Source organism: Hibiscus syriacus, unplaced genomic scaffold, assembly GCF_006381635.1.
Source record: "Hibiscus syriacus cultivar Baekdansim isolate YM2019G1 unplaced genomic scaffold, ASM638163v2 tig00011718_pilon, whole genome shotgun sequence".
NCBI lineage: Eukaryota > Viridiplantae > Streptophyta > Magnoliopsida > Malvales > Malvaceae > Hibiscus > Hibiscus syriacus.
Window position 1 is genome coordinate 348209 of NW_024062254.1, and position 13751 is coordinate 361959.

Genomic DNA, 13751 nt, shown 5'->3' on the forward strand with positions numbered 1-13751 from the left:
TATTTAATGGAACTGTCTTGGGGGAGAAGTCGCTCACAGAGTGGCAAAAAGGGGATTTTGGAGAAATACTGGGGGCTATTTAGTCATTGAAAGAACGTGTACCTGGCCGATTAAAGAAATTCAAGGGCCCAAAAGCCAATACCGAACGAGGCATAGAGCCCAAAATAAAAAAACAAATAAGGATTAAATACATTGTAAGTCAGTAAACTATATTCAAACAATCGTTTTGGCTATTGAATTTTTTAAAAATTATAAAATAGTTTTAGAGATAATTTTATAATAGTTCAATAATTTTAAGATTAAAGTATACAAATGGTCCCTTGAATATAGAACAATGCTTTACTGAGTCCCTTGACTATTGAAAGTTACAAAATGATCCCTCGACTATATGACATTACCTTTTCGAGCCCCTCGACTATTAAAAGTTATAAAATGGTCACCGACTATTCATTGTGTTCCAAACTCGTTATTTCTAGTTAAAAAATATGACAATTTGAGCTAGACGCTAACATGTTGACTAAGATATGATAGTCGTTTGAGATTCAAGGATCATATTTTATCATATACCAATCAACATGTTAACGTCTAGCTCAAACTGTCAGTAAACTTTTAACGGAAAAGGATGAGTTTAGAACACAATAAATAGTTAGGTGACCATTTTGTAGCTTTTAATAGTTAGGGGACTAAAGAAAGTAACATCCTATAGTTGGAGGACTATTTTATAATTTTTAATAGTCTAGAGACTCAATAAAATAATTCTTTATAATCGAGGGACCAATTTTATACTTTACCCTAAATTTAATGATCAAAATGAATACTTGAACATCAACGAAAACAAAAAGCAACAGAATAATAATGCATACACAAAAGTAAATAGCAACTGAATAATGCAAGTCGCAGCCTCAGTTCTTTTGCTGTTGTAGAAAACTAAAAGATACAGTCCCATAACAACTGTGTTTAAATTGTTTGAGAATGATGAATTTCTTCATAGAGAAAACCCTTTTAGAGGAGCAAATTTAGAAAGTATTTCGGCCTCTCGTCTTTCGGCATTCTCCTTCTTTCGATCCCATTCCGGCTTTTTCGCGTTAGCGAGCTGAACTTCGTATACGACTTTCGGAATGGAGTTCGCCACCATCTTTTGATTGTATGTCAGTTCCTCCTTGTCCTTCTTCCTGTTTTCTATCAACTTTGTAAGTTGTGCACGACGGGATTTGAGTTGTGCGACATGATTGTCGATTTCTTGCACGGTCGAGGTGTTCGAATCGACTTCGCATTGTATACGTGTTACATGTTCTCTTAACTCGCTGTACTCTTGTCGGAGTGAAGTAACCTTGGCCTTTTGACCTCGAGCGTTGTAAAGAACTTGTCGGCCTGCTCCATAACTTCCTTGTTCTCCAAGAAAACCTCGCAGAACGATGGAATCTCTTCGATCAGCTTCAACTTCACAAGTTGTTCAGCGGTAAGGCTAGGATCCTTCCGAAGTTTAGATGCTAGACTTGTGAGTTCATCGAGGTCTTTGAAGCAAATCAACGAAGGGAAATCATATCGAGAAACGAAGACAGTTTCATTTGAGCTTCAGCCATTTCGTTTTCTGCAGCGAAGTAGTTGTGCAGCACGGGACGAGAAACCGGTTCTTCGGACAGAGGTTGCACGAGCATTTCATCCAAAGCGTTGAGATAGTTGTCAAATTCCGCTGTAAAAACATATGAAAGAACAAATAAAATGAATATACAACGCTAACACGTGCATTGTTGCTTTAAAATGAACGATGGTTTCATATTCTAACCTGTTGTTGTTTCATCATCCAAGAAAGACAATTCAGGAACACCATTTGTATCTTCGGTTTCGGTTGGGGGAGGGGCAGAATTTTTAATACGCTGCCGAGTTTGTCGCTTAGGTGTGACCGATGCTGGGCCTTTAGTTGTCTTCTGCTTTTTCAGACTGCTTTCAGAAACGGGTGTCCTCAGTGGGGGATTCCTCTTCCTCTGGCTACCATGAGGAGTCTTCTTGTTACTTTCTCTTTTGGCATCCTCCATTCCTACTGCTGGTGCTGAGTGAGTAAACAAGTCTGCTCAGCTTTGCAAACTCAACACCTCGACTAATTCGATTAGGGTCGAATGACAGCTCACTCTTCTTCCCTTAGAAACTTAATCAAAAGAGCAAATGCAGAGCTAAACATTCATAGTAAACGATCTAGTACCATTGACACACACCAGAAAAAATGCCTATGAACGGTTTTGGTTACGAACAAGTCCCGATAAGTGTCCCACAAGGTAAAGTATATATGCCTGTGCATGCATCAGTGTCTATATTGTCTAGACTATGTTCCTATTTCCACTACTACTGTTTCAAACTTGTTAAGTATTTGACATGAAATTTAACGACTCGACTCATTCGATGCTGATTCGAAACAAGCACAAAACAGAGAACGGTGTTCACCTTAAGAGTTCACAGATCGATCGTGTAAAAGGGCAACAAAATACAGAGAACGGTATATGATTTTCAGCCAACCTTTCATGGGAGACTCCAAAACTGCAGGGATCTTCCAAACAAATGAAGCAAAGAACGCCTTCATATCAGCATCCGGAAAATGTGATAGGAGAAAATGTTCAAGCATTGGCTTGCTCGCAAACATTTTCGGACTTCCTCGAAACCGAAGACATTCCGGAACATTGAGGAATCGGTCGCTGTAAAAGCCATCCTTGTTGACCCTCTTCCCCACTCTCCAGCTCCAGACGTCACCAGTGTTCGGCCAATCTATAGGAGCATAAGGCAATCCTTGCCCGGTAGTACAAGGCGGAACTGGTGAAGCAGCTAAATCGTTCTCCTTAATCGTCGGAGGAGCATCATTAATTCCATTAGGGATATCATTCCTCGGAAACTCTTCTTTCGGTGGCACTGATGTAATCGGAGTCGGTCCACCGTAGTAACTGTAATCGAGATAAAACCAGCATTTAATCGAACACAATGTTGAAGCTCTATGCTCACTAATTGATGATACACCATGACAACAAATCGACAAGAGGGACATTATACAACAATCTACGAATTCGAAGCAAGAATGTTCGATTTTCCCAGGTTTCTAAGTAACGAGATTTCCATGCTTCTTCCATGAAACAGAATACACATATTGCATTGTAGAGCAGCCTAAATTCCCAGGAACATCACTGATCATCACAACAGAAAACAAGAAAAATGAGCAATTCAAAAGAGATCAAACTTACTCTGGAAACAGATCTTGATGAAGATCAATATGGAGAGGATCACTATCAATCTCAGAACGAGTTTCATGGATCGGGGGAGAAGTAACTGGCATCATTGGAGCAAAGTTCCCTATTTGACCTGCAAAACCAAGGCACCCCAGAGATTAAAAGAAGATCAAAGCTTTGATCTTTACTGATTATCAGTCAACTGTGATCATTGATCATAGGAAAAATGGATTTGCAGATTATGTAGAAGAACAAAGAGATGAATAGGAACCTGGAACTTTGTGAAATGGTGTCCTGTAGGGAACTGCTTTTGTGTGGGATGAGTTTATTGATTAAAAAAAAACTACAACAAGGAGTCTTTGCTGTCTAATCTCTTAGAAGAATATCTAGGGGGCGTGAGGAAAATAGAATGACTTCTTTATCTGGAAATTCTACACTGCATCACCTCTAATATACAATTTAAAAAATGTGTCGATTTTATTATTATTTAAATATTAAAATCGATAAAATACTTAAAATATTATTATTTATATATAAAACATCAATATTTTTTAATATTTTCGGTAAAAATGCCCAACAATAATAAAATTGGTAGAAAAAATAACAAAACCGATAAAACGTCCAATAATAACAAAACTGGTAAAACGCCAATAATAACAAAACCGGTAGAAATAATAATATTTTCGGTAATTTTTAATGATTTTATTATTTAAATAATAACAAAACCGGTAACATCATTTTTAACTGTATATTAAGACTGTCGTACGTGAACATTTCCCTTCTTTATCCCTTCTAAAAGTATTCTAATTTTCATTTATGATATTTAATTCAGTTGGATCCAAATTTTAGAATTCCTAAAGAGTTCATAATAATTTTGCTTAGTTTAATTTTAATTTTTCTATATCGAACTTTAATGATTAGAGAGAGAATTATTTTCTCCAGATGTCCTAAATTTAAGTACTTGCATTAAGATATACGTGTTTGTCGTGAATATTAAATAAATTTGTATAATTATATATTTAGTTCTTCGTATTTATACAATCAATCATTTAGTCTTAATTAAAATAATAATAATAAATTAAACCTTTAATATTTATAAACTAGTTTTATCTAGGGATGAGCATCGGTCGAGGTAGATTTTATTGCAACCTCTATCTGATCTGAACCCGACATGTCCTTTTGAGATAAAACTCGAATCTGAAATAATATATTTATAAAAATAGGGATTTAATTGAAAAAAAAATAATATATAGAGGTGACTTATTGTAATTATCTCTAAATATATAAGCTAAAATCATATTTTTTTGGGTCGAGTCGGATAGTTTTCACCCTAAACCTGAACCCGATTCGACCAAACATAATCTATAAAAAAATCCAACCCAAACTCGATTCTTTTTTTAAAAAAATCTCACCCAATAGGGTGGGGTCAAAATCTATTGGATTCGGATCTCGTGACCATCCCTTATTTAATTAAAAATAATTTAATATTTTTCTCCTATAAATTTAATGAAAGATGTCATAAAATGGGTAAATTATAAATTTCATCACTGAATTTTACTCTCTCTCCTATTTTGCTCAATGGATTTTAAAAGCTTTCAATTCCCTCACTGAACTTAATTAATTGAGTTTTTTTTTTGTTATTGAACTTCAAACTCTCCTATTTTGGTCACTATTTTGTTAAATAGTTAACATGGTTTAAAACGATGATGTTAAAAATTTCAACCAAACGACGTCTTTTTGCATCTATATAACTATCTATTTTAACGTCGTTAACTATTTAACGGCCGATTGAACACAAAAACTCAATGTATTAAGTTCAATGAGGAAATTGAAAAGATTTAAAGTATATTAAATGACATATGAGAGAGAGCAAAGTTCAGTTACCAAAATTGTAATTTACTCGACATTGGGAGTAAACTATACGATGACACTATATAGAGAATGTCCATTTTGATATTTGTTCTCCAATGTGGAAAAATGTAATCAATCAACCCTCTTGGTTGTTTCCATGAAGTTTATGCATATTAGATAAATGTGAAAGAGAAGGAAAGCAACAGCTGGGCCCAACAAAGAATACAAGCCAAAGTAAACAGTTGAAGTAAAGGGAAAGTTGATATAGTCATGGTTGGGCAAAGTTTTTCCATTTGGTGGAAGAAGATACAATATCGAACTTGTATATATTCATTACTATGCAAAACATGCAATGCTGCAACTGAAGCTTTGGCAGATAAATGATAAAGATTAGTTAGGTAAATAAAAATGTCATCATCCTTCACCAATCCCATTATTCTGGGAGTAGTGTGGGTTACTATCCTTGTTTCCTTTGCTACAACAGTAGGTCAATCGCCATTGGAGTCTGAAGCCAAAGCTGTGTTAGAAAGTGGATGGTGGAATGGATATAGCAACTACACTTCTCAACGTCGCAAACATCACCAAAATTGATCTTAGTTATCAACCGATGGGTGGAAATATCCCGCCTCAGATAGGTGATCTATCGGCATTGGAGTACCTTGACTTGTACTCTTGTGATTTATCTGGTGAGTTACCTCCTCCTCTTGGAAACCTTTCCCATTTACTGTTTCTCCACCTTTCCAGTAATTGTATTCATGGTCCAATCCCTTCTTCTTTTGGTCAATTAACCAATTTGGAAAGTTTGTACCTTGATGATAACCAACTCGATGGCTACATCCCTCGGGGTATTGAAAATATGAAGAAACTCGGGTATTTAAGCATCAGAGATAATAATTTTACTGCTATAACATTCCTCTGTTTCTGTGTCCTTTGAAAAAATTGGAAAGTATTGACCTTTCTCTAAATCAATTCATCGATTCAATCTCTTCTTGGATTGGTGGTTTATCCAATTTGAGATCATTGTTCCTACATTCAAATTTATTACAAGGTTCTATTTCCAGAGAGATTGGGAATTTATCCTACTTGAGCCATTTGGATCTTCATTCAAATCTATTACAAGGTTCTATTCCTTCAGAGATTGGGAATTTAGAATTTCTAGAATCATTAGACCTCTCTGAAAACAGATTGAATGGTTCTATACTTCCATCCCCTCTCAGATTACCAAGCTTTCTAGAGAGCATCGAACATATCCGTCATCACGTCGAATTGAACTAGGATGTCACGTCGGGAATCCATATGCATTGCTTGCAATGCCAACTGTTGAGAGACGATCTCGGACACCTGATTCCCCAAGGCAGTAAAGTGGGACTCCATAGAGGCAAACCTTAAGTCCAATGTCTCCATCATGGAATGAAAATAGAGAGGCATCTCACTACCAACACTAGGAGGCTCGTCAGGGACGCGATTCATGGGATCATCAACATCTTGTAAAACATCATCGTCTTGAGGTGGAGGTGGAGCAAGAGCTGCTCAAGATGAACTAGTACCCAATGGGATAACAACATCAATATCGACTCTAAGACTAGCTTTTATAAAGAAATTACTAAGAATACAACCATAAACTAGAGATTAAACCCTCTTAGAAGAAATATAGTTCACGATATCCACTAGTTCACTGAAGATGATTTGAGCAAGATTAATTCTTTTATTTTGTTGAAAACAATGAATCCATCATATGTCAATCCTTCGAAAAGAAGAATATTTGCCTCCGGGTGGTCGAAACCACCAAGAGATAATCAAGTGAATGAACCTCTCGTGAAAGCCAAGGATGTTTGTGCTCTTCCCTACTTCTAAGGAGGAAGGGGCGGTGTCTGGCTCATTATCAATCTCGGTGTTTTCTAGGCCAAAAGCACGGGGCAATAGATTCAGAATTAATAGTAATGTATTCGGCCAAGGGATATGAACGAATACTTTCTGTTACCAGCTTCGTTTTGGACACGAACCGCATTAGAATAGAAAATGCAGACGAGTTGGTGATAGACAACGGGTTTGACTTTGAACGTGTTGTCAAATTTCCAAGCTTTGAGAAATGGAAAGGTATTTAAAATTTATGGTGTTCATTTCCAAAATTGAAGGAAGACGCTCACCCCTAAGAGCATGAGATTTGAAATGGTTGAGATATCGTGAATAGAGATTACGATGATTTGGTTCATTAAAACATGAATTCACGATGGTCATTTTATTTTGATTGTGAGGAGGATTTGGCGGAGGGTTAGGAGGTGAAATAGAACAAGAGAAATATGATCGAGGGTGTTTGTGAGACACGGTAAAAGTCGGGATAAAGGTAAAACCTGCAAAGAAAGACAATATATATGTATGCAATCAATGAATCCCAAAACTCAATATGAGTCCACAATTCAAGGCATTATATAACTAAATTAATTTTTTTTAAGTATAATGGGCCAAAAAGGAAAATAGTGTTAAGAAAAACAAAAGTATATATATATATATAAACAAACGTGTATACAAGAACGATTTTTTTAATTTCGAATTTGAAGAAACTTGTTAAAAAAAACAATGTAGATTCTAGTGTAGAAATGCAAAATAAGTAAAATATCATTCACTAATTTAAGAAAAAAAACTAACTAAATTTAGGCCTAAATTTGAAAAGAAAAAGTTAGGGTTTTAAAAAAATACCTTGAAAAAGTAGGATTGAGATGGAATTTGATGATGAACGCACGATTTTTGATGATGCTAGTAGGTTGGAATGATGAAAATCAACGCAAAAACGACTCTAAAACGATGAAATGAAGCAATTTTTTTAGAGGGGGATTGGGAGGTGTGCGGCTAAGTGTTAAAGAATAAGGGAAGAAAAAAAGAAGAGATTTTAGGGCATTATAAGCTAAACCCAACCGGGAGTATCGATACTCCAATGGAAGTATCGATACTTTAAAGCAAAAATTTGATGGTATCAATACCGAGTATCGATACCCTATTGAGGCTGCAAGAGCAATATCAGTACTTGAAGAACAATATCGGTATTGAATAAACAGTACCGGTACTAAGTACACAGAAAGGTTCAAAAATGCAATAAAAACAAATAGGATGCATACTTTAAAGCATAAATAGTGGTGTAGGCAACTCTAATTGGGCAAAGCAAATATACATTTAAGCATAATTTGAACATATTATTAATTTTCATTGAAATCATAAACTCGCCCTAAATAATAACATAGAAGGCAAAAAAAAATTTTTTGCATGCATTTGTCATAAAATCATAAAAGTACAGAAGTTATTTAAACACAAATTCAAGGTAAGTTGGTTAAATATAATTCTCTCCTAAGAGCCCAAAATATTTCTTTGTCTAAAGGTTTTGTAAAAATATCAGCTACTTAATGCAAAGTATCTACATACTCTAGAACTATATCTTCTTTTGAGAAATGATCTCTAATGAAATGATGTCTAATTTCTATGTGCTTAGTTCTAGAATGTTGGATGGGATTTTTAGTGAGACATATAGTACTAGTATTGTCACACTATATAGGAATGATACCCGCATCAATTCCATAGTCTAAAATTTCTTGTTTCATCCATAAAATTTGTGCACAACAACTACCAGCTAAAATATATTTCACTTCGGTGGTAGATATTGCAACATTATTTTGTTTCTTTAAAAACCAAGAGATTAACATGTACCAGATGTGTTTTTCCTATCTAATTTGCAACCTCCATAATCTGCATCCGCAAAAGTATGCAAGTTAGGGCTAGAGTCTCTTGGATACCAAAGTCCTATGCTAGGAGTGTCCTTAAGGTATCTAAAGATTCTCTTAATGGCTTGTAAGTGAGACTCCTTAGGACATGATTGAAATCTAGCACATAAGCAAACACTAAACATAATGTCCGGTATACTTGCGGTAAGATAAAACAAAGATCCAATCATAGACTTATAAAGCTTAACATCTACACATTTACCTTCTTCATCTTTGTCAAACTTTGTAGATTAGCTCAAAGGAGTGGCTTGGGGTCTCACATTTTCCAATCCAAACTTCTGGAGCACATTTTGATGTATATTGCTTGAATGATGAAGATGTCATCTTTTCTTTACTTGATTTGGAGCCCCAAAAAAATGAAATCTCCCCCGTCATGCTCATCTTAAATTCACCTTGTATTAGTAGCAAATTCTTGGCAAAGAACGTCATTAGTAAAACAAAAAATTATATCATCAACATAAATTTGAACTACTAATAAATCTTTACCTTTACATTTTATAAACAATGTAGTGTCAACCTTCCCTTTTGAAAAACTTTTTTCAATAAGAAAATTTGACAATCTTTCTTACCAAACTCTAGGAGCTTGTTTTAAACCATACAAAACTTTTGTCAATTTGAAAACATGATTTGAAAATTTTAAATCCTCAAAACCAGGAGGTTGTTCCACATACAATTCTTCTTTTATAAAACCATTTAAAAATGCACTTTTAACATCCATTTGAAATAATGTAAATCCATGATAATATGCAAATGCTAATAACATTCTAATAGCCTCAATCCTAGCTACGGGAGCATAAGTTTCATCAAAATTTATTTCCTCTTCTTGAGTGTATCCTTGAGCAACAAATCTAATCTTGTTTCTCATTATATTACCACTTTCATCTAATTTATTCCTAAATACCCATTTAGTACCTATAGTAGACTTATTACTAGGTCTTTCAACTAATGTCCACAGTTGACTTCTCTCAAATTGATTTAACTCATCTTGCATAATCATAATTCAACGTTCATTATTTAATGCTTCTTTGATATTCTTAGGCTCTATGCATGAGATAAATGAAGCATAATTACAAATATCTTTAAAAGAAGATCTAGTGGTTACCCCCTTAGATGGATCACCCAAAATCTCACCATCCTTGACATAGTTGTACTTCTTTGGGTATGTGGCTTCTCTTTCCTCTAGAGTTAGATTCTTGAAGACATCTTGAGTTTCTTCATTCTTTATTTCTTTCTATGATGATTCACCAACTTCATTTGGATTTAAGATACATACATCATCATCAATACAAGAATCCTTTCTCGGAAGGAGATTATCATCAAAACAACATGTATTAACTCTTATACCACTAGAGTTCTTTTTATTAAAGACTTGATAAGCTTTAAAATTTAAAGAGTAACCAAGAAAAATTCATTCATCACTTTTTGCATCAAATTTGCCAATGTTGTCTTTTCCATTATTTAAAACAAAACACTTGCATCCAAAAGGATAAAAATAACATATGTTAGGTTTTTTTTAAAAAAAAATTCATATTGAGTTTTCTTTAAAATAGGCCTAATTGTTACTCTATTAATCAAATAACAAGCGGTATTTATGGTTTTCGCCCAAAAATATTTTGGCAAATTGTTTTCATAAATCATGATCCTAGATATTTCTTCTAAAGTTCTATTTATCTCTCAATAACTCCATTTTATTGAGGGGCTCTAGGGGCTGAAAAATTATGGCTAATTCCATTTGAATTACAAAAATACCAAAATCAAAATTTTCAAATTTGGTTCCATGGTCACTCCTAATACTTGAAATAGAGTAACCCTTTTCATTTTAGATTATTTTAGAGAAAGTGATGAAATTTTCTAAAGCTTCATCTTTTGTACTTAAAAAAAGAACCCAAGTAAACCTAGAGTAGTCATCAACCAATATAAATGCATATTGTTTTCCACCCAAACTAGTAGTTCTAATAGGCCCAAAAAGATCTATATGGATCAATTGTAATACTCTACTAGATGTTACATCATTAATAGGTTTAAAGGAAGTTCTTTTGTGTTTGGCTTTAGCACATGCATCACAAATTTTATAAAGATTAAATTTTATCTTTGGCAAGCCTCTTACAAGATTTATTTGAACAAGTTTTTGTAAAACACTCAAGCTAGCATGTACAAGTTTTCTATGCCACAACCAACAATCATGCTCATATTTAGCAACTAAACATACATTAGACATGTCAATATTATCTAGATGCACCATGTAAATATTTCCTATTCTATGACCAACAAGTGTAATCATATTAGATTCAATGTCAGCAATTTTGCAACTATTAGACTCAAATAAGACATTGTATCCATTATCACATAATTGACTAATACTAAGAAGAGTATGCTTTAACCCATTTACATATAAAACATTTTCAATAAGAATGAAAGAGTTGTTACCAATATAATCAATTCCTTCAATGTGACTTTTTGAGTTGTCACCAAAGGTTACTACTCCTCTACTTTTAGCATTAAGCTCCAAGATCTGGCTCTTATCACCGTTCATGTGTCTTGAGCATCCACTATTAAGGTACCATGAGTTTAAACTTTTGTTTTGTTTCTTATAGCAATTATCATCCACCTACAAACATAGATTAAGTTTTGATTTTTGATACCCAAATTCTTTTGGGTCCATAGGCATTAGTCCCCTTAGGTATCCATTTTTCTAAGATATCCTTGTCTTAGTAGTAATGATGCCTTTAGGGACCTATATGCTTCTAATAACTTTCCTATTTGAGGTTATTTGGGGGTCTTTATGATTATATGATCTAAAGTTATTTCTAAAATAGTTGGATTTAGAATTTTTTTCCTTTTTCAAAACGATTTGTTCTACTTTTGTTAAAAGAAGCTTTAAGATCATCAAGTTTCTTTTTAAGATCATCAAGTTTCTTTTTATGATCATCATGAACCTTTGAAAGTAGGTTGTGCAAGTCATGATTTTTTTCAAACTCCTCTAGTTTGACATGTATATCCTTGACCTTACTTTCAAGTTCATTATTGGTCTTATATAAGAGATCATTTTCATTTTTCAATTTTGAAATATTTTTCTTATGTTTTGAAAGCATGATCTCAAATTTCTAGGCTAACTCATCATAAGCCTCTTGCAACTCATCAAAAGAATATTCATTTAATGTAGATGAGTTAGAGGTTACCTTAGATTCTCCCTCAGTGGCTATGGGACACAAGTTGGTTATCTCTTCCTCCTCTTCATTAGATGAATCATCATCACCCCATGTAGCTACATGTGTCTTGTGTTTCTTCTTGGAAGACCCTTTCTTCTTTAATTGTGGGCAATTAAATTTAACATGCCCCAACTTTTTGCACTCATAGCAAATTATGGGGTCATTCTCCTTGGATTCATTCTTGAAGCCTTCTTTTCTTTGGAATCTTATTTCTTTGTTGGATTTCATGAATCTTTTGGAAAACATTGACATTTTTTCATCCTCATCTTTATCATTTGAGCCACTCTCTTCTTTGGTGGATTTGATAGCAACACCAATATTTTTCTTCTTTTTCATTTCCTTATTTTCTTCATCTTTTTTTTCTTGATCTTCTTCTTTCTTCACCATCATTTCGTGGGTAAGCAAGGATCCAATTAGCTCATTTAAGGTGAGAGCCTTTAGATTCTTTACTTCAACTATGATAGTCTTCTTGGATTGCCATGAATTGGAAAAGCTATAGATCATCTTTCTAACGAGCTTCTCATTAGGAATATCTTCTCCAAAGCCTTTGAGACCATTAACAATAACTGAAAATTGATCAGTCATGAACTTAATGTCTTCATCCGGTCTCATCTTGAAGTTTTCGTAGTTATGATTGAGAATACTAATTTTAGTTTCTCTTACCTCATTTGTTTCTTCATGAGCAACTTCAAGTTTATCCCATATCTCGTTGGCATTGGAACAAGATGATACTCTCCCATATTCATCGGGGCCAAGTGCACAAAATAGAATGTGCATTGCCTTTGTGTTGAGTTGGAACAATCTCTTTTCTTCTTCACTCCACATCTCTATTTCTGTAGTTGGAGTAGAGTGACCTTTTATCATGATGATCCAAGCTCCCAAATCACTTGCTTGAATAAAGAGTTTCATCATATTATTTCAATAGGCATAGTTGGCTCTATTAAAGTATGAAGGTTTGTTGATGGGTTGAGAGTCATAGACAATTTCAAAATTTGATGTAGAGGATATGGATGACTTGGATGACAATTGAACTCCTTTAGGATCTTCTCAAGAGGTGGTTAAACCTTCCAATGAGTCTAGCTCTGATACCAATTGTTGAGCCAATTGAAAGGATAAAATAGCTAAGAGGGAGTGAATTAGCAATAAAAAAATTTGGTGGAAGAAAGAGAGAAAAAGTAAACAAATGAACACAAGAATTTAGAGTGGTTCGACTTTATCAACCAAAGTCTACATCCACTACCTTAGCTATCCACACTAAGGATTTCCACAAATTCACTCATTTGTATCTATCTTTGAGGATAAGGTGTAACCTTACAACTTCTTTAAGAATTATACACCAAATTCTTGAGACACTCTCTCAAAGAGAAAATTACAATTTGCAAACTTATAAAATCCTCACTAAGAATATGTTTGCACAATTCAAGAACAAATAAGAACACTTGAGAAATGAATACAAATTAGTACAAGAAGTGTTCTTTGAAATCAAACAGAATATTGAAGAATGTTGACTTGATTTGGCTCAAATTTATTATTTATGGCTTTCTCTTTTGTCTCTTATCTTCACAAATGACTTGGGTTCTTGTTTATGTACCCTCAATCAATTTCAACCGTTTGAGTTGTTGTGGGAGTGAATAGAGTCGTTGGGGGCAGTTTCCCGCATTAAATGCTGCTCAGAAGCTTGTTGTATCGGTACTCAGTCTCACAGTATCGAT

The 13751-nt window shown here is 34.2% G+C and overlaps 1 protein-coding gene and 1 pseudogene across 1 annotated transcript; one reads left to right on the forward strand and one right to left on the reverse strand.

Annotated features, from left to right (window-relative positions):
* Nucleotides 1-885: 885 nt before the first annotated feature.
* On the reverse strand, nt 886-3342 carry LOC120204843 (annotated as a pseudogene).
* Nucleotides 3343-5601: 2259 nt separating this feature from the next.
* LOC120204773 (MDIS1-interacting receptor like kinase 2-like) lies at nt 5602-5994 on the forward strand. The gene has a single exon (XM_039204795.1). It carries the CDS (start codon nt 5602-5604, stop codon nt 5992-5994), a length of 393 nt encoding a protein of 130 aa, XP_039060726.1.
* Nucleotides 5995-13751: the final 7757 nt, after the last annotated feature.

What these genes read in the sequence shown, in the direction of transcription:
- LOC120204773 (XM_039204795.1), top strand. Translation starts at nt 5,602, where the DNA reads ATGGATATAGCAACTACACTTCTCAACGTCGCAAACATCACCAAAATT.